Source organism: Scyliorhinus torazame, chromosome 22 (genome assembly GCF_047496885.1).
Source record: "Scyliorhinus torazame isolate Kashiwa2021f chromosome 22, sScyTor2.1, whole genome shotgun sequence".
NCBI classification, from domain to species: Eukaryota; Metazoa; Chordata; class Chondrichthyes; order Carcharhiniformes; family Scyliorhinidae; genus Scyliorhinus; species Scyliorhinus torazame.
In genome coordinates, this window is record NC_092728.1 from 81,029,101 (window position 1) to 81,054,053 (window position 24,953).

Below are 24,953 nucleotides of genomic sequence, written 5' to 3' on the forward strand. Positions count from 1 at the left end.
TCCTAGCACAGATCCCTGTGGTACCCCACTAGTCACTGCCAGCCAATTGGAAAAAGAACCATTTATTCCAACATTTTGTTTCCTGTCTGCTAACCAGCTTTCTATCCAGATCAAGACATCAGATGCACTTTAACTTTGCATAGTAATCTGCTGTGATACCTTGACGAAAGCCGAAAGTCTAAATAAATCACATCCATCGGGTCTCCTTGGTCAACTCTGCTAGTTGTACCTTCAAAGAATTCCAGTTGATTTGTCAAGCAAGATTTCCCTTTCGGAAATCCATGCTGACTTTGTCTGATTATACCACTGCTTTCCAATGAAACCCTTGATAATGGAATCCAGCAACGTCCCTACTACGGATATTAGGCTGACTGGTCTATAGTTCCCTATTTTCTCTCTACCTCCCTTTTCGAATAGCAGGGTTATATTAGCTATCCTCCAATCTGTAGGAACCATTCCAAAGAAGTTTGGAATATGGCCGCCAATAGATCAACTATTTCTAGGGCTACATCCTTAAGTGCTCTGGGATAAAGGTTATCAGTCCCTGGAGATTTATCTGCCTACAATCTCATTAATTTCCCCCAAACCATTTCTCTTCTAATACTAATGTCCTTCAGCTCCTCACTAAAACTTGTGTTTTCAGAACTTCCAGTACATTATTCATGTCTTCCTTTGTGAAGACAGAAACAAAGTACGAATTTAGTTCCTCAACCATTTTGTTGTTCTCCGTTATGAATTCCCCCGTTTCTGATGCAAGGGGCCTTAATTTGCTTTTATCAATTTTTTTCTCTTTACATAACTATAGAAACTTTTACAGTCAGTTTTAATGTTCCCCACTAGCTTACTTTCATATTGTATATTCCCCTTCTTACCAATCCCTTGGTCCCCCTTTGCTGAATTTTAAACTGTTCCCAATCCTCAGGTTTATTGCTTTTACTTGCTAATCTATATGCAGATTAAAGTCACCCATAATCACAAATGTTCCTTTATCACATGCATCTCCGATTTCACAGGCTTGATCTACCGGCTGTTCACGCTGGTGGGATATTCCGGTCCCACACCAGCGCACGGGTTTCCCAGTCACTGAGAAACCCCATTGACAACGACGGGGTAGGTAAATCCCACTGGCGGGCTGCCTCTGCCGCCAAAGAACATGCAGTGGGTTGGTCGATAAATCCCGCCCCCTGTCTAATGTTATTCCCAACATTACCAATGAAGTTTGGCGTTCTGTATATCACCCCGACAAATGTTTTTTGCCCTGTGGTATTTCTTAACTCAACCTATACAGATTCCACATAATCTGTGCTAATATCTTTTCTCAATATTGTGTCAATGTTTTCTTTAATCAACAATGCAACTCTATCACTTTCTGCCTGTTCTTTCTAAAAACTAAATAACCCTCAATGTTTAGTTCCCATCCTTGAGACGGAGTACTCAGAATAAAGACCTTTAAACATCTGAAATGCATCCGACCCCATATTTCCCTATTGACGCAGAGAGAGGATCTAGTAAAACAAGTAGCTTCCTGAAGGTACACTGCTATTGCTCTGGACTTTCTAGAAATAATTAACAGAAATCACCTAATAACAAATATTTGCACCAAAATACAAATATTTATCTGCTAGTATACAGCAATACGGCTAAGCAACTATTCATCTCTAAAAGTATAATTATTGATAGCCGTTTCGTATCATTGCTCACTTAGGTGATACATTACTTTACAATGACAAGAGTCTGATACTATCCAGTTTATAAATAGTCATTCTGCTGCAAAGTTAACATACTTAGTCTAATTATTATTTTGTGAGCCAAGTGGAGCTGATTCAGAATTTTTGACCAACTGACCAGTGGACAGCAATTGCAGCCAGCCCATTCTAGCTGTAAAGAGGCCAGAGAAATTTTAAGCTCGGCTCCTATTTAAATAAAATCACCTGATACAGCTTGTTGGATTTAGAACAGTGCAAAATTAGACAGGCCAAATAAAGGTCGAGTCATTATAGCCCCAGATGAACAAATACAGCTTTCCCTTTGAGGGGGAGAGCTGACTGGTGGTGAGTTAACTTGAGGGTCACCACACCTCAGGCGAGGAGCAAGGTTGAGAAGGCGTGCCTTCATGAATAACCTCAGCCGGCAGTGGAATTGTGCCCGTGCTGCTGGTCTTGCTCTGCATTATGAACCAACTGTCTAGCGAAGTAAGCTAAACTGGCCCCCAAACAGACCAAATACCACGTGATCGACAACAAGGTAAACCTGGGCATGGAGGTGGCCCGAATATCCTCTGGGTCTCTCTGTGAGCTCAGAACAATCAAACATTTTTAAATTGTTTGCTCCTAAAGCTACAAACTAGGAACTTTTGTATTATTTTAAGCACTTTGCACTGGTTGGGGATTTCATAAATACACATTTCCAACGTCAGTTTTTACACGCCTACTTTATTGTGAAGGTCACTGGAAAAAATGTAAAGGGCTAATGAGCTGCAAGAAACTTGCTTAAATTAAGCTTAATGTTTTCCTTTATTGGAGACTAACAGAGAAGTACAATTCCTGAATGAAGGTGAAATGCATAATGTGCCTTTCTTATTATTCAGCAAAATGTCTGTGGTATTACTCACAGTAAGTCAGATGAAATGTTATTTTATAAAGACAGACACAATGTGTTGCAGAATGTATAAATCTGTTGCTAAGATCGTTTTGTGTAGCTTTAGAGTTTTAATTGTTAGGTTTGAACCATAAGCAGTTCAAGATTAAACTGGCCAGAACTGGTTGGAACTGTCTTTTGTATTTTAACTGGACTCATCAGAAACCCAGTAGGAATTCCCAGTTGCTGAGTTAGCACCTGTACTTTTCAGTGAAATTCAACTGGGGCCAATTCACCTGTTGCAATTTTACCAAAGTCAGTACACAGTGAAAACCACCTCCCCCATCCCTCCCCACTGATATATCTCTCTACCTCAGACTCCACTCTCCAGGCTCCTGCAACCTCTCACCTTTATTTTATAATAATAATCTTTATTAATGTCACAAGTAGACTTACATTAACACTGCAATGAAGTTACTGTGAAAATCTCTCAGTCGTCGCAGTCTGGCACCTGTTCGGGTACACGGAGGGAGAATTCAGAATGCCCAATTCACCTAACATGCACGTCTTTCGGGACTTGTGGGAGGAAACCGGAGCACCCGAAGGAAACCCACGCAGACACAGGGAGATAGTGCAGGTTCCGCACAGATAGTGACCCAAGCTGGGAATTGGACCTGGATCCCTGGCACTGTGAAGCAACAGTGCTAACCAATGAAAATCTATTCAAAGAAGCATGTCATTGTCTCACTTTTTAGATATTTTTGTGCAGAAGCAAAATTGCAAGAATTACAACAGTGACAATGTTGTTTTTCCCCCTAAATTTAGAGTACCCAATTCATTTTTCCATTCAGGGGCAATTTAGCGTGGCCAATCTACCTACCCTGCACATCTTTGGTTGTGGGGGCGAAACCCAATCAAACACTGGGAGAATGTGCAAACTCTACATGGACAGTGGCCCAGGGCCGGGATCAAACCTGGGACCTCGGTGCCGTGAGGCAACAGTGCTAACCACTGTGCCACCGTGCTGCCCTACAGTGACAATTTCAATGCAGATTTGCATGTTTTGAAATGAATACCTGATCTCAATTGGCTTTTGAAAATAAACTGTTTGTGTGCGATAACACAAAATAAACTTTGTATTTGTGTGCGAAAATACATTTTAATATTTCATATCACAAAAACAATGAAAAGATTATTTCATAATCTAAATCATGGAATTTATTATTTTATTTCAATTATTCCATAAAACATCACGAGAGCAGTAGAGAATTCATAAAACAACATTGGAGCGATGGAGATTTCATAAAGAGCCAAATGCATTGTGGAAGAAAATTCCGAATGAAGATGCATGGAAACAGGCAAGTGATTGGTGAGTATTTTTCTAATTTATCTCCTAAACTTGTGTAATTAATTGTAAGGTTTTATTAGTATTAGTAAATTTTACCAGCAGTAAAAAAGTGTATCGGAGAGGGCAGCACGGTGGCGAAGTGAGTAGCACTGCTGCCTCACGGCGCCTAGGTCCCAGGTTCGATCCCACAACCCAAAGATGTGCAGGCTAGGTGGATTGGCCACGTTAAATTGCCCCATTAATTGGAAAAAGTTACTTGGGTACTAAGTGTATTGGGAATAGTAGCTTTATTAATTAATTGAGAAATATAACAAATGAATTAACACAAGATGGCAGGGCAGGTGATGAGTTGTGACTGTAGAATACAGGGACTCATGGACACCCATATGATTCAGGGCAAACATATCAGAGTCAGTGATCTGTAGGCCGGGTTGTGGACACTGCGACACATCAGGGAGGGGAAAAGCTACTTGTCCACTTTGTACCAGGTGGTAGTCAGGTTAGGGCCTTCCAATTTGGTGAGTGGTCGAGACAGTAGGGTGTGACTGTGAGTAGAAAGGTATGGGGTTCCATTAAAGTGGATGAACTTCAGCTTTTACAATTGTTCAACAGGTTCAAAGTGACTGCAGTCTGTATAGATGAAAGTGAGAACTGCAAAGTGGATGACCATCACCATTGTACAGGAAGCCATTCAAGTTCGGGGGGAGGGGGAGTGGTGTTAATAGGAATGCAGTGGTAGTAGGGGAAAGAATCGTCAGAGGGATGTACAGTTCTCTGCAGCCACAGCCAGTCCAGATGGCTGTGTTGCCTGTTCGGTGTAAGGGTTTGGGATGTCTGCTTAGAGCTGGAGAGGATTGTAGTAGGCGTGGGAGGATCCGTTTGTTGTGGTCCACATTGGTACCAATAACATAGATAGGTCTTGTTCTGCTTGAGGATTGAGCAGCTAGGGGCCAGAGTGAAAAGCAGAACCTCAAAGGTAATATACATGGATTATTATCTGAGCTAAGGGCAAAATAGCTCAAAGACCGGTGTGGGAGAAATGGATTTCGATTTGAGAGGCACTGGCACCAGCACTGGGGAAACTGCAGCTGTACTGTTCGGATGGTCTTCATCTGAACGATGCTAGAACCAGTGTTCTGGTGAATCAAATTAACTTGAGTGGTAGAGAGGGCTTCAAAATAAATAATGGGGCGTAGGGATCATTTGAGAGATGTGGGTTTTTAAAAAAAATGTGTTTGTGGGATGTGGGTGTCGCTGTCTTAGTCCGCATTTGTTGCCCATCCCTGATTGCCCTTCAACTGAGTGGCTTGCTCGGCCATTTCAGAGGGGGAGGGCAGTTAAAGTCAACAACATCGCTGTGGGTCTGGAGTCACATGTAGGCCAGACTGGGTAAGAATGGCAGATTTCCTTCCCTGGAGGACATTAGTGAACCAGGTGGGATTTTAACGACAATCGGTAATAGTTTCATGGCCATCATCAGACTTTTAATTACAGACTTTTATTGAATTCACATTTGATCATTTTCCATGGTCGTATCCGAACCTCAGGCCCCACAGCATTTCCCTAGGTCTCTGGATTACTAGTCCAGTGACAATATCACTACACCACCGCCTCTCACAAATCAAAGAGAAACAATTCAGTAACTGAGCAGTGTAGGGATTTAGGTAACAAAATGCACCACAGAGGAAGCCACAGTGTGCAGAGAAGGCAGTTAAAGTCTCTGTATCTGAATTTGCACATTCATAACAAAATGGATCAATTGCTAGCACAGATAAAAATAAATATACAAATTGAGAGCCTTTCTAGAGACATGGTTGCTGGGATGCCGGGACCTAAATATTGAAGGGTATTTGACATTTCGAAAAGATAGGAAGAAAGGTTAAGGTGGTGGGGTAGTTCTGTTAATTAAGAATGACATTAGTACATCAGTGAGAGATGACCTTGGCTCGAAAGAGAAAAATGCAGAATCAGTTTGGGTAGAGGAAAGGAGTGAGATTTTCTGGGGAACACAAAATGCGGTGAGCTGTTCAAAACTCCAACATGGGTGAGACCAGAAGATCCTGCCTGTGGGAGGGGCCATAAATTTCCACCCAAGCACCAGCAACGGTAGGAGCTCACTTGTGGGAGTAGTCTATAGACCCGCTAAAAGTAGTTACACGGTAGGACAGGGAATACAGGGAGAAATAAATCGAGTGAAAGGTACGGCAAGAATCATAGGTAACTTTAATTTAAAGGATGATTGGGCGGTTCAGGTTGGCAGAGGTATCCTGGAACAGTTCAGAACAATTTCTCAGAGCAATATGTTCCAGAGCAAACCAGGAAGCAGGCTATTATAGGACCTCTCCCGGCTCCGCTCTATCTCTGGGACACTTCTCGACCTGATATGAGTAATGAGACAGGATTAACCAGTACCCTCAGTAAATGAGCCTCTAAGTGGCAGCGATTATAATGTGATAAAATTTCATGTTCTTTTTCAACAGAAATGACAGTCTAAGACAAGTGTTTTAAACCTGAATAAAGGTAATTGTAAGGGTATGAAAGCAGATCTAGCGAAAGTGAATTGGGAAACTTGTTATGAAATCCATTATTTCAGTGTCTATGTGCTATGTAAACTTGCAGTCTGTGGAGATTGTCACACTTGAAGTATAGGGTGCTTCAGTGCTTGTTACATTTGTTCCCTCCTACTAACAAAGGTGGCATCCTCTTTTTTGATAGGTCAACAGATCAATTCAAGGGTCAGTGAACAGTCAGTTTGAATCAGTCAGTCAGCAAGTCAGTCTTAATTCAAAGAGAAGTGTCCCAGAGAATCAGCAGGAGGTCCCATAAGGAAGTCCAAAGTAAGGGATAAAGACAGGGGACAGAAATAGAACCCAGTTACGATGAGAAAAAAGAAAGAAGATAAATGGGCTCCAAGGTAGAGAAAAGGCTATGGGGAACAGACTTTAAGTAAAGAGGGCCGTTGGGGCAATGGTATCCCTGTGGAGCTGTGGTGTTCTGCTTGGCGCAGTCAAAGAACTGATATTGTGCTTGTAAGTTGATGCTCGAGTATACTCGGGAATCCAGGGGAACAGAATCTCGGAAGATAAGATTGAAACCCTGCAAGGTGGGCTATTGTTGAAGCCGTTCGAATTGAGCGACTTTTGGGAGAGAATTTCAAGGCAAGGTTTTTCAAGGTGAAGATTGGGCGCCCTTATGAGAGAGATGGAGTTTCAGTCAAATTGGTTGACTTGTGGTGTTACTGACATCTATGTGGATCAATAAATCCATGGATTCAGTTTGGTCGCATCTGTCATTTATTGTGTAGTGTTGTATGTTCAACCAAATTTGTTTGTTAATTCATACGTACCTCATATTTAACAGGAATGTTAGAATACAAGATAAATATTGTAAATTGTTTTATCTTTCTGACGTTGTGCAGTAATGTTTACTTTTGTTTGTTCAACGATGTGGAATCTTGTGGTGCTCTTCACTTACTAAGTGTCTTAGATCTCAAACTTTGTCTGCTTTGAACAAAATGCTATTGGCCCCTAACTGGGTCTCACTAACAGCTTAGGGTGTGACAGTGGCCAATTTTTAAGGAGATATTTAATAGTTCTCAGCAAAGATTTATCCAAGTGAGAAAGAAAAACTCTTTGAAAATAATTCATCATTCGTGGCTGAATAAGCAAGTTAAGGGTAGCCCTCTCTACCACTCAAGTTAATTTGATTCGCCAGAACAAGCAAAGAATGAATAAAAAAATAATAGAGGGGGAAAGAAGAATATTTGAGAGAAAGCTAGCTAGTGATAGAAGTAGATAGCAAGAGACTACAAGTATTTAAATTGGAAAGAGTAACTAAAGTTAATGTTTGTCCTCTAGAGAGAGAGAGAGTGTGCGGGGAATTGATAATGAAAAATAAGGAAATAGCAGAGGTATTGTACAGGCACTTTGTGAGTGTCCTTGTCAGAAGACTTAAAAAATTTCCCACAGATACTTGAAAATCAAGAGTTAAACAGGAGGGAGGAACTTAAAATAATCACCAACACTAATGGAAACGTATTGGGAAAACTATATTTAAAGATTGAAATTCCCAGGATTAGATGCCCTGAATCCTTGGGTCTTAAAAGAAGTGGCTGTACAGGTAATGGATGCATTGGTTATAAACTTCCAGAATCTGAGGAATTTTGAATCGGTCCCCGTGGTTTGAAAAATAGCTAATGTCACATCTTTATTCAAAAAAGGAAGCAGATAGCAGGAAAATACATGCCAGTTAGTCCAACATCTGTCAAAGAAAAATTGCCAGAATCTATTAAGGAGGTCAAAGCAGAATACTTAGTAAATCATATTTTAATCAGGTAGAATCAACATGGGTTTGTGAAAGGGAAATAGTGTTTAAATAATTTTTTGACGTAACAAGCAAGATAGATGTGGAGGACTTGGATTTTCAGGTGGCATTTGGTAAGGTGCCCCCATAAAAGGTTATGACACAAAATAAGATTACATGGTGAATGGGTAACATATTAGCATGGAGAAAGGATTGGTTGACTAACAGGAAGCAGAGAGTCGGGATAAATGTATCTTTTCCGGGTTGGCAAGCTGTGACAAGTGGAGTTCCTCAGGGATCAGTTCTGGGGCCTCAAATCTTTACAATCTATGTTGATTTGGGTAAAGGAACTGAATTTACCTAAGACACCAGAGCAGTCAGGAAAGTAAGTTGTCAAGAGGAGGTAGTCTGCAAAGTGATATGGTCAGGTTAAAGGAGTGAGCAAAAATTTGGAGCATATTGTGGGAAGGTGTGAGCTTGTCTACTTTGGCAGGAACAACACAAAAGCAGTATACTATTTAAATGGAGCGAGTTTGCAGAACTCAGTGGTACAGAGGGTCTAGGTGTCCTGGTATATGAACCACAAAATGTATGCAGGTGCAGCAAGTGATTAGGAAGGCAAACATAATGTTGGCTTTTATTGCATGGAATAAAAAAGTATGAAAGTTTTACTGCAACTTCACAGGGTCTTGATGAGACTACATCTGGAGTATCGAATACAGTTTTAGAATCTTTATTTGAAAAAAATTGCATTAGACGCAGTTCGGAGAAGGATCATTCGACTCATTCCTGGGATGAAGGGCTTATCTTATGAAAAAAAGTTGAACAGGTTGGACCTATGCACATCGGGGTTTAGCAGAGGTGATCTTACTGAAGCACACAAGATCCTGAAGGGAATTGATAGCAGCACGGCAGCATAGTGGTTAGCGCAATTGCTTCACAGCTCCAGGGTCCCAGGTTCGATTCCCGGCTGGGTCACTGTCTGTGTCTGCACGTTCTCCCCGTGTGTGCGTGGGTTTCCTCCGGGTGCTCCGGTTTCCTCCCACAGTCCAAAGATGTGCAGGTTAGGTGGATTGGCCATGCTAAATTGCCCTTAGTGTCCAAAATTGCCCTTCGTGTTGGTTGAGTGGGGTACTGGGTTATGGGGATAGGGTGGTGTTGACCTTGGGTAGGGTGCTCTTTCCAAGAGCCGGTGCAGACTCGATGGGCCGAATGGCCTCCTTCTGCACTGTAAATTCTATGAAATCTATGATAAGGTGAATACTGGGAGGATGTTTCCTCTTGTGAGAGAGACTAGAACCAGGGCTCAAGAGTTTTAGAATGAGAGGTCTCTCTTTTAAGATAGAGATTTGGAGAATTCCTTTAACTCAAAGTTCATTACTATATTGAATTCTCTTGCCAGAAAACAGTGGAGACTGGGTCACTGAATTTATTCAAGGCAGAGTTAGACAGATTTCGATAGACAAATAATCAAGAATCATGGGGGCAGATGGCAAAGTGGAGTTGAGACACAACCAGATCAGCCATGATCTCATTAAATGGTGGAGCAGGTCCGTAGGACTGAATGGCCTCCTCCTGCTCTTAAGTCTTGTGTTGATGATATACATTAGGATTGGATTTACCTTTGCACCCAACATGCATTTTGCAATTTATCTGGGCTGTACAGCCTGATGCACCATCATCTGCCTTGCACCTACATCTGCCTTGCACCCCTCCAACCCAATTGCAGCACCTCACCCCGAGCTTTCCCTCCCCTGATAGCAGCAGCCCACAGTTCTCACCTCCCCCCACATTGCAGTGACCACCTCACTCCTGTCTCATGTCTCTCCCCCACTGACTTATCCTCTCCACCTTACAGTGCTTTGGGTCGAGTGGTGGTGGTGGTGGGGGGGGGGCACGGCCAGGGCCTTGACCCAAAAGTGGTTGAGTAAGATGAGGTTATGCTCAATGACATGAGCGGCCAGCATGGGAGAACCAGCAACAGCGTGTCGGGATTGAGGGAGACTGCATAATGGAGTGGGTGGTCTGGTGGTATCATTAGTTGGGGGAGAGAGATATCTCCAAAGTTGGCATTGACGACAGCATTGCAGCTAGGCTAAAGACTGAGACATTGCATCCGGTCACCCTGACGGGGTCGGAAATAGCAATGGAGTCGGCAACAGCACAATTGGTGTAATCGGCAACAACAAAGGAGGCAGCAAAGGTCGAGGCAGCAGTAGTGGAAGCAACAGCAGTGGAGGTGGCACCAGTTGCAGAGAAAATGGTGGAGGAAGCATCAACAGTGGAGGTGGAGGTGCCAACAGCTACCAGGAGAAGTGGTGGAGGAGGCGGCAACAGTGGCAGAGACAGTAACAGAGGTGGCCATAGCATTGAAGAGCGCAGCTGATGCAGTAGTAACAGTGGCAAAGGCGGCAACAGTGGTGGTTGAGGTGGCAGAGGTGTGGCTACAGCATTGAAGGGGGCAACTGAGGAGAGGTGGCAGAGGCGTGGCTACAGCATTGAAGGGGGCAGCTGAGAGAGTGGCTGTGGAGAAGGAGATGGAGGCTGAGATGGCAGAGATAGTGAGGCAATGGTAAGAGGTTGGGAACAGCAATGTAACTTTACCTAGATGTGAGGCTCAGGGCAAGGTGGCAACCATTCCCAGAAGCTTCACGTGTGGCTCCAAGTATAATAATAATAATCGATTATTGTCACAAGCAGGCTTCAATGAAGTTACTGTGAAAAGCTCCTGTGAATGTCAGTAGTTAATTGGGCCACACAGCTCGTGCCACATTAGTGATGCGATTGGTGGCGAGCGGCTCCATCCCCAGCCCAATCCCACCCAACTCATATTCCAGAGTACAGGTGATGGAACCAGTCCATTTCAAGAGCAGCTGCTGGGTAAGATCGGGAGGTTAGAGTAGAGAACGCAGCCCTATAGGGAAAGATGCAATCATCCACAAGAAGAAGTTCTTGCAGCCTTCAGGCATGGTATACATCTGGTTATATAAATCAAATTAAAGTTACCTGCCACATCTCTTTCAATGCAGCATTCCTCTGGTTGGAAAAAGATTACTTATTTATTTGGACTGTACAAATGTCCGTGCCCCCCACCCCAACAACCTCTGATACAAAATTAATAAACAATTATTTTGCTCCCAGTTGCAAAAAGACGACTGCACCAACTTCTCAACACAACCGTGCAGCCCAGGTCTATGCCCCTTTTTGTAACACCGCCACCCAGGTACATGCAGAGCAGCCCCCAGAATGATTTTCATGGTTGGGGAGGAAAGTATGTATGTAGAGCAACTGTACAATTGGGGAGGTATTGATTCTCACAATAAAATGCGCACAGCTTTTACTCAAACTTTCATTCTAGGTGCTTGGTCTGGAGTCAATTATAGGCATTGTAGATAGTGCCCGGAATTTTATTGTATGTGTTTATCCTCTTTCTTTCCTCCCACAATAAAATTGCACAGCTTTATCCAAACCTTTATTCAGAATGTTTTGTCTGAACATGTGGTGACGTAACCCCAAAATCTGCCGAATCACACATATTAATTCAGAGCACCATCATTCACACACATACACAGTGGATAGGGACTGCGTACTTTCAGTTGATGATTGACCTCAGTTGATTCTCATTGGAGCCTGCACCATGTAGGTGCAACTTCAGCAATAAATGCAGCTTATGATTGGAGTCTGAAATACCACCAGATAAACTGAGAAAGTAGCCAGTTTGGTAATATCACCAGTTTTACAGATACTTGAACTGATGAGCCATCAGTTCAAAACTGGCCTTCAATTGTCAGTTCAGTGCTGGATATACTGGTCCCAGTTTTATTGGAACTTCCTATAATATCTTGAGCCTGGTATTTTCTGTTGCTGGACAATTTATTTATTCATTCAAATAGCTAATTTGAAAGGAACATATTTTAGGTGACAAGACAGGAAATGTGGGCTGACCTATGAATACATATATGTGAGTACATGTGAGTACATACATGTGAGATTAACTTCCAGAGAAGAAATGTTGAATTAGGACAATCTTATTTGAATTAAGCTTTCCTTTCCCAATATAAAAATAAGTCAAGTACCCTAGTCTTCCATTCAGCAGCCTGTTGAAGATTGAACATAACGCTCCCAAAGATGAATTATTCTAAAAACAATCAAAATCTGTGTAATATTTTACTATAGAGTTTGACTTGTAAAGTTAACAAATCAAATGTAAACATGACAGAATTTCTCTATTTGTTGTACTTAAAAATGGGCAAAAACTTAGTTAATACAGAAACAGTGCTTCAGTCCTAGAAGAGATGATAGTTTATATGTGTCTCAATGTTTCATTAATTTCTACTCACCCATCTTCAATCAGCATTGGTGTTCCAAGAGGTTCTAGGTCTTCAGCTCCAACCAGCTGGCTTACAAGAGTATGCGACTGAGGATCCAGGTTGCGGGGTTGTGGTGGCAACAGACCTGAATGAGCAGCATAACTAAAAAGGTGCGGCAGGTACTGATAGTGCGCAGTGACTGGTGTCCCCATAAATTGATCCCTGAGTGCAGTGTACCCATTCAGCTCCATTGATCTGCTGGAAAGGAAAGATAAAAGGTTTGTATTTACACTTTATAATAATAAAATGGGGGTGGGGGGTGGGGGGGGGGGGCAGTGGGTGGTGGAGGAGAGGAGGAGAAAGAGACAAACAAAGGTACAGATTAGTTCACTTTCTTTTTTTAAATAACATTCTATTGAGGTATTTATGGTTTTATAACAATAACAGAAACAACAGTGTACATACAAATATAAACTTAGTGCAAAAGTAGTCTTCCTCCCTCACAGGTCCCACCTTTTCTAACCCCCTACTCTAAACTAAACTAAACCACAATTCCCCCACTGCCCCCCACCCCTTCTGCTAACGGTTAATTATCCCCAAAGAAGTCGATGAACGACTGCCACCTCCGGGTGAACCCTAACATTGACCCTCTCAGGGCGAACTTGATTTTCTCCAGACAGAAAAAGCTAGCCATGTCAGTTAGCCAGGTCTCTGGCTTCGGGGGCTTTGAGTCCCTCCAAGCTAATAATATCCGTCTCCGGGCTACCAGAGAGGCAAAGGCCAGAACGTCTGCCTCTTTCTTCTCCTGGATTCCCGGCACTCCGAAAATCGCCACCTCTGGACTCGGCGCCACCCATGTTTTCAACACCTTGGACATGACATCCGCAAACCCCTGCCAGAATTCCCTAAGGTTTGGACATGCCCAGAACATATGGACATGGTTCACTGGGCCTTCCGCACACCTTGCACACCTATCTTGTGACCCAAAGAACCTGCTCATCCGGGCCACTGCCATGTGAGCCCGGTGAACGAACTTGAACTGCATCAGGCTGAGTCTGGCACATGATGTGGACGCATTGACTCTGCTCAACGCGTACGCTCAGAGACCGTCCTCTATCTCTCCTTCTTACTCCTCTTCCCATTTGTGTTTCAGCTTTCGGTCTGCATTTCCTCTGACCCCACGAGTTATTTTTAAATGTCCGAAACCCTCCCTTCTCCCACCCACATTCTGGAAACTACTCTATCCTGTATCCCCCTTGGTGGTAGGAGTGGGAAGGTTGAGACCTGCCTGCCTAGGAAGTCCCGCGCCTGCAGGTACCTAAACTCGTTCCCATCTGTCAATTCAAATTACTCCTCCAACTCCCTCAGGCTGGGAAAGCTCCCCTCTATAAACATATCTCCCATCCTCTCGATCTCTGCTCTCTGCCATCTCCGGAACCCTCCATCCAGCCTCCCTGGGGCAAATCGGTGATTATTGCAGACTGGAGACCAGACCGATGCTCCCTCTGCTCCCACGTCTCCTCCATTGCCCCCAGACTCTCAGGGCCACAACCACCACGGGGCTGATGGAGTACTGTGCATCGGGAACGGCAGAGGCGGCGTTACCAACGCCCCCAAACTAGTGCCCTTACTTGATGCCACCTCTATTCGCTCCCACATCGACCCACCCACCATCACCCACTTCCTAATCATGGCTATATTCGCCGCCCATTAATAATTACTAAAGTTCGGCAGCGCCAGCCCGCTCCCCCCCCCCCCCCCTCCCAAAACACCAGCATCCTCTTTTTTACTCGTGGGGTCTTACCTGCCCATGCAAAGCCAGAGATCACCTTGTTGACCCGTTTAAAAAAGGACCGTGGAATAAAGATGGGGCGACACTGAAACACAAACAGGAATCTCGGGAGGACCGTCATTTTCACTGTCTGCACCCTCCCAGCCAGTGACAGCGGGAGCACGTCCCATCTTCGAAAATCCTCCTTTATTTGGTCTACTAGTCGGGCCAGATTTAGCTTGTGCAGCCGTTCCCATTCCCGCACTACCTGGATGCCTCGGTACCGGAAGCTTCCCCCCACCATTGTAAACGGCAGTTCCCCCAATCGCCTCTCCTGCCCCCTTGCCTGGAGCGCGAACATCTCACTTTTCCCCATGTTCAATTTATAACCCGAAAACCGGCCAAAATCCCCCAGAATCCCTAATTTCTCCCATCTCTTCCATTGGGTCTGACACATATAGAGCAGGTCGTCTGCGTATAGTGAGACTCTGTGTTCCACCCCCCATCCCCAGACCAGCCCCTTCAGGCTCTCAACACAATTACCAGCGGCTCTGTGGCCAGTGCGAACAACAGCGGGGTGAGGGGGCATCCCTGCTTCGTCCCCCGGTGCAGCCTGAAATAGCCTGATGTCAACCCGTTCGCCACGGATTCCTGATACAGCAGCCTGACTCAGCCGATGAAGCCCCATCCAAATCCAAATGGCCCCAGTACCTCTCACAGATAATCCCATTCCACCCGATCAAATGCCTTCTCTGGCATTGCGACCACTACCTCTACGTCCCTACCCTATGGGGGCATCATAATTACATTCAGCAGCCTTCTTACGTTGGCCGCCAACTGCCTCCCCTTAACAAATCTCGTCTGGTCCTCCCCAATCACGCCCGGAACGCAGTCTTCAATCCTTGAGGACAAGATCTCAGCCAACAGTTTGTCGTCTACATTTAGTAAGGATCCTCCCGCTTCAGGATCAATGAGATAGTGGCCTGTGACATCATCGGTGGAAGCCCTCCTCTCTTCTTTGCCTCATTAAATGTCATCATCAATAGCGACCCCAGTATCCCAGAGAACATTTTGTAAAACTCCACTGGGTACCCATCCAGTCCCAGGGCTTTACCCGATTGCATGGCCTTCAGCCCTTCTGCTATCTCTTCCAACCCGATTGGGGCCCCCAGCCCTTCTACCAACTCTTTGTCAACCATCAGGAACCTCAGCCTCCTTAAGAATTGCCTCATCCCCTCCGGCCCGGCTGGGGGTTCCGACTCATACAGCCTGGTGTAGAATTCCTTAAACGCCTTATTGACCCCAGCTGAATCTCCGACCAGGTTCCCATCCCTGTCCCTTAATTTCCCAATCTGCCTGGCTGCCTCCCGCTTTCTAAGCTGCTGCGCAAGCATTCTACTGGCCTTCTCCCCATATTCATAAATCGCCCCCCTCGCCTTCCTCCGCTGCTCCACCATCTTCTCTGTAGTTAACAAGCCAAACTCCACCTGTAGCCTCCGTCGTTCCCTTAGAAGCCCTGCCTCTGGGCCTTTGCATAACTCCTGTCGACCTGTAGTATTTCTTTTATCAGTCGGTCTGTCTCTGCTCTGTCTACCTTTTCCCTGTGGGCCCGTATCGAGATCAGCTCCCCTCTAACCACCGCCTTCAGCACCTCCCAGACCACTGCAGCCGAAACTTCCCCCGTGTTGTTGACTTCCAGATAGTTCTGGATACATTTTCTCAGCCGCCCACACACCTCCTCATCCGCCAAAAGTCCCACGTCCAGCCTCCAGTGCGGGCGTTGGCCACCCTCCTTGCTCACCTGTAGGTCAACCCAGTGTGGGCATGATCCGAGATCGTGATCGCTGAATACTCAGTATCCACTACCCCCGTCAGTAAAGCCCTATTCAGGATACAAAAGTCAATCCGGGAGTACACTTTATGCACGTGTGAGTAGAAGGAAAACTGCTTCACTCTCGGCCGCCCAAATCTCCAGGGGTCCACCCCCCCCCCCCACCCCCAATCTGCTCCACAAACCCCATTAGGTCCTTTGCCATTGCTGGCACCCTGCCTGTCCTTGAGCTAGACCGGTCTAGCCCTTGGTTAATGACTGTGTTGAAGTCCCCCCCCCACCCATGACCAGCTTATGCGAATCCAGGTCCGCGATCTTCCCAAACATACTCCTTATGAACTCCACATCATCCCAATTTGGCATGTATACATTCACGAGTACCACCAGCAGTTCCTCCAGCTTCCCACTGATCATGATGTAGCGAATCCTCACATCCGCAACTATTCTTCCCGCCTCGAATGACACTCGCTTGTTGATCAGGATCGCAAACTCTCTAGTCTTACGAGTCCAACCCCGAGTGGAAAACCTGCCCGACACATCCTTCCTTAATCTAACCTGGTCAGTTACTCTAAGGTGCATCTCCTGCAACATTGCCACGTCCGCCTTCAGTCCCCTCAAATGCGTGAACACTCGTGCCCTCTTAACCGGCCCACTTAGCCCTCTTACGTTCCATGTGATCAGCCTGGTTGGGGGGCTTCTCCCCGCCCCCCCCGCCGATCAGCCATCACCCCAACTTGGGCCAGTCGCCAGCCCGCGCCCCACGCATCCGCAGGTCGCCCCCAGGCAGCTTCTGTCCCCGACATCCCTATTGTCCCACGGCAAAAATCACTCCCCCCTCCGCCCCGCAGTAACAGCACTATACAAACAGCCCCCTTCAACAAGCATAACATCAGCTCACCCCCCACTGCGCTTACATGAGCTAGCCCGGTGGCCCCCGCCAATGGCGCAAGACATTTTCCCACCCCCTCCCTCCCACTCGGACACACATATGCAAACAAAAACAATCCCAACCCAATTGCCCCAAAAGAAACACAAAGAAAATCAAAAAGAAGATCCAACATCTAACATTCACACCTCCATCCCCCATCAGTACAAATGCAAACTTTAACTCACACAGCTCATCCGCAGGCCCCAAATCAATACAGAAAACAAAATCTTTTTAAAACATGAACGCTGCAGCAAAGTTCAGTCCAAACACCTCAGTCCGCTACCAGCCCTTTCCTTCTAGCGAAGTCCACCACTTCCTCGGGCGACTCGAATTAGAAATATTGCTCTTTGTGAGTGACCCAAAGACAGGCCGGATACAGCAGTCCAAACGTAACCTTCTTCTTGAAAAGGGTTGATTTTATCTGATTGAATCCTGCTCCGCCTGGCCACATCCGTGCTCAGATCCTGATATATACGCAGGATGCTGTTCTCCCATTTACAGTTCCGTGTCTGCCTGGCCCACCGTAGGATGCACTCCTTGTCCAGGTACCTGTGGAATCTCACCACCATTGCTCTCGAGGGGTCACCTACACGCAGCTTCCTCGCTAGCGCTCTGTGCGCCCTGTCCATCTCCAAGGGTCGGGTGAACATCCCCTCCCCCAAGAACTTCTTGAACATACCTGCTATGTATGCCCCTGCATCCGTTCCTTTGGATCCCTCCGGAAGACCCGCGATTCTCAGGTTCTGCCGGCGGGACCGGTTCTCTAGATCCTCCATCGTCTCCTGAAGCCTTTTCTGTTGGTCTCTCAACATTCCCACCTCCAACGCCACTGCAGCTTGGTGCTTCTCCTGCTCAGTCAGTGCCTTCTCCACTTTCTGGAATGCCCGGTCTTGAGCATCCAGTCTGAGTTCCAGCTGCACAATCGCTGGGTCGTCGAGCCAGAACTCCGTTCGTCCGCCATGCTTTCTCCCGCTGCAGCCTCAGCCCAAGCCTTCTCTGTTCGCCTATTTCTTCCTTTGCGAGCACTCCTGGTCCGCCTCTCCATGCACTGATGTAGGATTCCTTGTCACAGTTGCATCCAACATCCATTTTCCAAATCAGATCCAACAAAAAATCGGGAAGAAAGGTCCAAAGTTCCGACTCGAGTGGGAGTCACCAAATGTGCGACCTACTCCTTCATAGCCGCCACTGGAAGTCATTCGTTCACTTTCTAATAATAATGGAAAAGCTTTCCAAAAATTAAAAGTTATATTTTAGAAAAATAGTGGTGGAATGAAATGAAACACTGATGCACATGTATATTGTATATAGATTGAAGTCTTAAGAATTGATGCACAAGTGATTGTTTAGTTATGGGATTCACTTAAAAAAATTTCCTGTAATTGACAACATTGGTGACATAGCTAAAAAGAATAACTAGCATATATGAAGTACCATCAATGGTAGCATTGTGATTAAGAGTTGTCAATCAAAGATATGGAGACATGAGTTCAAATCCAAATACAGCTGGGAAATTTAAATTCAGGTAATTAAATAAATCAGGAATAAAAAGCAAGTCAGTAATGGTGGCCTTGTAATCAAAGGATTGTTGGAAAACCCCATCGGGTTCACTGTGCCCTTTAGGAAGGAATTCTGCCATCCTTACTTGGTCTGGCCTATATGTAACTCCAGACCATTGAAATTATTTACATCAGTTGATTGTAATGAAGCCTGCAACATACAAGTACAGCCCCAGCAATAAATGCAGCGCATGATTGGAGCCTGAAATACCACCAGATAAACTGAAAAAGTAACCAGTTTGGTAATATCACCAGTTTTACTGGTACTTTCCACTGAGCCATCAGTTCAAAACTGGCCTTCAGTTGTCAGTTCAGTGCTGGATCTACTGGTACCAGTTTTATTGGAATTTCTTTTAATATCTTGAGTCTAGTATTTTCTGGTGCTCCAGATTTTATCTATTTATTCAAATAGCTAATTTAAAAGGAACATTTGTTAGGTGACAGACAGGAACCATGGGCTGACCTATGAATACATCCATGTGAGTACCTGAGATTAACTGTTCCAGAGAAGAAATGTTGAATTAAGAGAATGAAATACAATCTTATTTTGAAATAGGTTTTCCTTTCCTATTATAAGAAATATTTCAAGTGCCCTCTTAACTGTACTCTGAAATGGCCTAACAAGTCACTGGATTGCAGCAAGTTACTCCAATAAAGCATAAAGAATAAATCTGGATGAACTACTGGCATTGACCTAGGCATCAGATTCAGAAATGAGAAATGTCAAGTTGGCCATGCAAAGTTCTCTTGAGACCTAAACCAATATTAGAGATGGTGTACCATACATTTGTCATGCAATAGCTTGACACAACCATACTCTCAGATTCATACCTTTTAGCCCAGGGTCCTCCATCTACCATACCACTTCTAGGTATGTCCTGTCAACCATCAGGACTGGGTCATTAGAGGTAGTGGTATAGTGGTTTATTGTCAGGTGGGAGTGACTCTGGAGTCCTCAACATTGACACTGGATCCCACAAAGTTTCAAAGTTCGCACTGTCCTGGATTTCTCCAAAGTTCAGTCTCTTGGCTTCTATATATGACCCCTCGGATTCTCTGATCGCTAGCTACTTGGAGCCTGTGAACAGTTCTCGGGGCTTCTCTGTGGGCTGTAAACCACACAAGGTCTGAACTGCAGGATTTCCTCTGAGCCCAAAGTTCATGGATTTTGTTAACAGCAGCACGGTTTCATTATCCAGCCTCTTCCACTACTGTAGAACATGAAGATAAATTGAAACCAGAAAACTTAAGCTCCATCCATTTCCACGAAGACATAGCCTTTCAGGATTCACTGAATGCTTTTAAACTAATTTAGCTCGAACTCCCAAAACAAAACATCTCTGTACTGCAATTCTTTGCAAGCAGTGTAAACATCACGTCTCCAGCTCTCCCGCTAAGTAAACCTACCTGATGTTTTTTAGCTCCCTCTCTACTACTCTGACTCTATTAAACAAACCCACCTTCAGAACTGCCATTTTTTTTAAGATGTTTTGACAATCTCTAAAGCCCAACATTTTAGCTACCTTAGCTTCACAACAACAATCTTTCCAGAACTAAACATTACTTCTAAAATGCCCAATGAATGAGATATTCATCACAGTAGCGACTCAGGCAGGTAGCATTTTTTCATCTTGAAAATTCAGAACATTGCTGCCAATGTTCCTCAGGCAGATAATTGGAATAGAGTCAGCAAAGACCTTTGTGCTGCAGTGGATCTGAAAGGTGTACCATGTTCCTGGAAACTCCATATGGAAGTAAATGCTTTTTGAAAAACAAATATTTTATGCCTGAAAAGTGAGATTGGTGCGAACACTTTTTTGACTAGTATTCAATACCAGTTCTGATGGATAGTGCACTACAAAACATCATAACTTGTAATTTACAAATGTTGACCAAACAGCTGAGTATGTCAAGCTTTTTTGTTTTTATTTCATGGTACACATTTACTTCAACAGATCCAAAGTCAGGGGATTAATATTCAAAAGTGGAATGATACAAATAGGGTAATTGAGAAAGTGTTCATCTCCAAAATCAATACCAAATTATTATGAATGACTAAGATGCATTTTATGAATTTGTTTGACACATTTGAATTTTCCTGTTAAGTCAAATTTTTAATTGTTAATAGAATAATTAAATAATTAAAAGTGAGCTGCTCCAAAATACAGAATTAAAGAAATTCTGAACTCTTATCTCCATCTTGCTTCAATATTTAACTCAAAAATCTCCCACCTTGAGGAAGGAGTGGAAACAGGAGATGGTTGGTTGCCTTCGGAGATACCATTGCCAGGGGAGCTATGATCACTGTCTCCATTGTTGCTCCATGAATTATTAGCCTCCTCCTCAAATTCTTGTCCAGACATAATTCTTTCAATTTCTTCTTCAGATATCTGAAATATATAATAAAATATTCTTGGAACAGCTGAAAGATTTATGAATATGAATTAATGCCTGTTTAATGCTGAAGCAAAATACAGTGAATGCTGGAAATCAGAAAGAAAAAAAAATTGAGAAAAGTATGCTTGCAGACTGAACAGAAGTATTCCGCACAGAGGTCACCCCATCTGCATTTGGTCTCCCAATGTAGAGGGTTGTAAGCACTTGGATGACAGGTTTTCATCATTCTGCCAATCACACTTCCTCGAGACATATCCTGTTTCTTTACCTGTTCCATTACCACTACCGTTGGCCTTGCACGCCAAATCTTTTGCCATTTAATATCTCCCGTCTTCCACCCCATCACTTCCTTTTGCTCTTTTTCCCACCCTTCCCTTTTCACTTGCTCAAAACCTACTACATTTTTAACTTTCCCGAGCTCCATTGAAAAGACATTGGCCTGGGACATTCACTCTGCCACTCTCCACAGAGCTGCCAGACCAGAATATTTCCACCATTTTCTGTTTATGTCTGTCCAATTATCACAATTTAAAAAGAAAATGAACCTCTCCATTAACAGTAAAAGTGGTGCTGATAATATGCTGAAAAGAGAAAGATTGGTCGATAAATGGACGGGAAGAGCGGGGAAAAGAGGGAGTTTCATTATAGCTCCATTGTATCTTTTGCAAATGTCCCACATTCCTTCACCATTAATTATTTTCAAACAGATAAAATAATTTTAGCAACTATAAAAAAGGATGCAGTTCTTTCAAGTCATAGTGTGGAAAAGTAGCTCAAGGACTGTTTCTTCCCACCTCTTCTAACTTAGCATTAAGATGCAAAGAGCATTTACTTTAGTAATATATTGATTTCTGAGTATTTCTTGCATGAACAGAAATTAAGCATTACCTAATAAATCTGAGATTGTTTCAACTGGTTCTAAATTGCATTGGCATTATAAACAAATTTAAAAGATTGTTCTAGTCGATATATCTAGTGAGCCAGTAAATGCTTTCAAAGTGAACATGACTGCAACTCTACAAGACATACTAACTAAAGGAAATATTGCACATTTGGTAACAATGTCATTCCACACAAAGGGATCAAAGGAAATCTAGTCTAGGGCCTACTGTTTCATTTCTAAAGGGGCCAAAGTTTGACACCATTACTCTTCCTAATTAGATGCACATGGGATACAATGGAGTACAATAATGGATGAAAATCTGTTCCATCGAAACTATGCCCATTTTGTATCTGATGCATATTTACAATTCAGGTTTCATCTGCTGTTGAAAGCATCCACCAGAAATAGATGGTGGGTGGGATTTTCTGTCCACCAACACTGTTTTCCTGTGTGGCGCGCCCTCGCCGGCAGCCGGATTCTCAGTTTACGCAGCCGGCCAATGGGGTTTCCAATTGTGGGCCACCCCAGGCCGTCGGGAAATGCGTGAACATAGGTGCACTACCGGCGGAGGATCCTGCCAACAGAGAATCCTGCCAACGGAGAATCCCGCAGGGGAGATTCACAGCCAAATGACAGAAGTGACAAAATTTAGATTTTTATACTATTTTCCTGAAGTCATGCCATCGGGGCAGCACGGTAGCATAGTGGTTAGCCCAGTTGCTTCAGAGCTCCAGGGTCCCAGGTTCGATTCCCGGCTTGGGTCAATGTCTGTGCGGAGTCTGCACGTTCTCCCAGTGTGTGCGTGGGTTTCCTCCTGGTGCTCCGGTTTCCTCCCACAGTCCAAAGATGTGCAGGTTAGGTGGATTGGCCTTAAGTGTCCAAAAGGTTGTGTGGTGTTATTGGGTTATGGGGATAGGGTAGATGTGTGGGCTTGAGTAGGGTGCCCTTTCCAAGGGCCGGTGCAGACTCGATGGGCCGAATGATCTCCTTCTGCACTGTAAATTCTATGATTCTATGATGTATGTTTGCACGTTGGTCAATTAATTGGGAGCCCAGGGTAGCTAGCTCCACCTTTCATTAGTGAGGAATCTAAAGGGCACATTTTATTTTGGTTTTGGTGTTCAACTCGGTGGGTGAAGTTAAGTGAAAGAGATATTTGAGAGTTTTTGGAGCACCTGCTTTGGAAAGCAACTTACTCTTTGAGCAGTTAGTTTCATTCTGGGTATCTATTTTGTATTTGTGGTACCTGGTTGAAGATAAAGATGAATAATGCATTAACGCATGGCGAGCTACACTGCATCACATGAAGACTGTTACAGCTTGCCATTATTTACATGTATTTACAGAGGATTCACCTAAACATGTCCAACAATGCATGCAAAGGGTTTGATTAATCAAGGAGACAGTGGCAGAGTTGTGTTTCACAATGGAACCTGGCCTGTCACGATCGCTAGAATCATGCGTTTTAGTCTAGGCTCACTCCAAGCTGCCATGGGAGGACATAAGTGAGTGCCGAGGGATCGGGTGTCATTTAAAAATGGTGCTCCGATCTCTTCCTGCACTGACGAGCTGAGCTCCGCAGTGCAGGAAATGAATGCAAGTGCAGCCTCAGTGGAACCTTCCTTGCTGAGGCCTGAAAAATGAACATGGTCCCGTTTAATAGCAGGGTCATTCTCAGGACTATTATGGCTGGAGAACATCCCGCTAAATGTGCTCAACACGGAATGCCTTTTTCCCCCCATTAAATTGTGTCCTTCAGCTCTAACCTTTCCAGTCCTGCCGCATCCAGCTGTGAATGGTAGTGGACAATTAAAAACAAAAATCTTAGGGGAAAAAACGGGGAGACATTAAACAATAAAAATCTCGGGAGGACATTAATTTTAAAGTCAAGGACGGGGACGTTATTCCACTTTTGCAAGATAGATTTAACCCCACTCACAAGACTAGCATAGTTCAATTTATGAAGGAATACCCAGATAACGAGAGCTGGATCTGGCACGAAGACACCCCAGATTGGCTCCCCTCCCTGGGAGATTGACCGGAAAGTATTCACTCTTCTACAAATTCAACTAATACCCAGAAAAGGAGCCAAAACTCTGGAGTAGCTTCATTATCTCAACCATAGTGGAGATTGGATCCGTAATATAAAGGAGCAGGTTGTCTACATACAAAGGCATCCTATGTTCCCTCCCACCCTCCTTATCCCCTTCCACTTAAAGATCTCAACACCTCAGCCAATGGTTCAATCGCTTAGGCAAACAAAAGCGGACACAACAGTCTTGTACCCATGTTAAACAAAAAAATACCCCAAGCTCAAGGAATTAGCGCGGACACTAGCCTCGTACAATAATTAAACCCACAAAATTAACTCTTGTCCCGAACCGAACCTCCCAACTATCTCGAAAAGATATCCCCACGCCACCCTATTGAATGCTTTTGCCGTCCATGGATACAATTACCTCTGGTTTGGGCAGAGGTATTGGCCAACAATTGCTGACTCTTGACAAAGCTCGTCTGGTCTAACGTAATAAATCTGGGAGACAGGACTCTAATCACATCGGCAACACCTTAGCTAGCAGTTTGGCATCTGCGTTCAAATGCAATATGGGTCAATATGACCCACATTCCATGGGGTCCTTTGTCCTTCTTCAGAATAAGAGAAATAGTTGCCAGTGTAAGCGGGCAATGAACCCTGGGACAAAAAGTCATTGAACATGTCCAATATTAATGGAGTCAACTGTCCCGCAAAGGTCTTGTTAAACTCGATGGGGAACCCATCAGGGATGGGGGCTGTACTTGTTTGCATTGATCCAATACCTAAATTGAAGCCTTTGACAAGGTGCCGTACAGGAGGCTGCTAAATAAGACAAGAGCCCATGGTGTTAGGGGCAAGGTACTGGCATGGATAGAGGACTGGCTGACTGGCAGATGGCAGAGAGTGGGGATAAAGGGGTCTTTTTCAGGATGGCAGCCGGAGACTAGTGGTGTTCCGCAGGGGTCAGTGTTGGGACCACAACTATTCACAATGTACATTAATGATCTGGAAG

At 44.3% G+C, this 24,953-nt stretch overlaps 1 protein-coding gene across 5 annotated transcripts in view; it reads right to left on the reverse strand.

Moving 5' to 3' along the window:
* LOC140399163 (nuclear receptor subfamily 6 group A member 1) overlaps positions 1–24,953 on the reverse strand; it is a 684,364-nt gene that overhangs the window by 90,854 nt on the left and 568,557 nt on the right. For 4 of the 5 annotated variants that reach the window (XM_072488433.1, XM_072488437.1, XM_072488438.1 and 1 more), the window contains 2 exons: positions 20,859–21,016; positions 12,568–12,795 (listed from right to left, as the gene is read on the reverse strand). In XM_072488433.1, coding sequence (XP_072344534.1) covers positions 12,568–12,795; positions 20,859–21,016 — 386 coding nt within the window. The remainder of the gene's footprint in view (positions 1–12,567; positions 12,796–20,858; positions 21,017–24,953) is intronic. The other variant, XM_072488435.1, reaches the window with a different exon arrangement.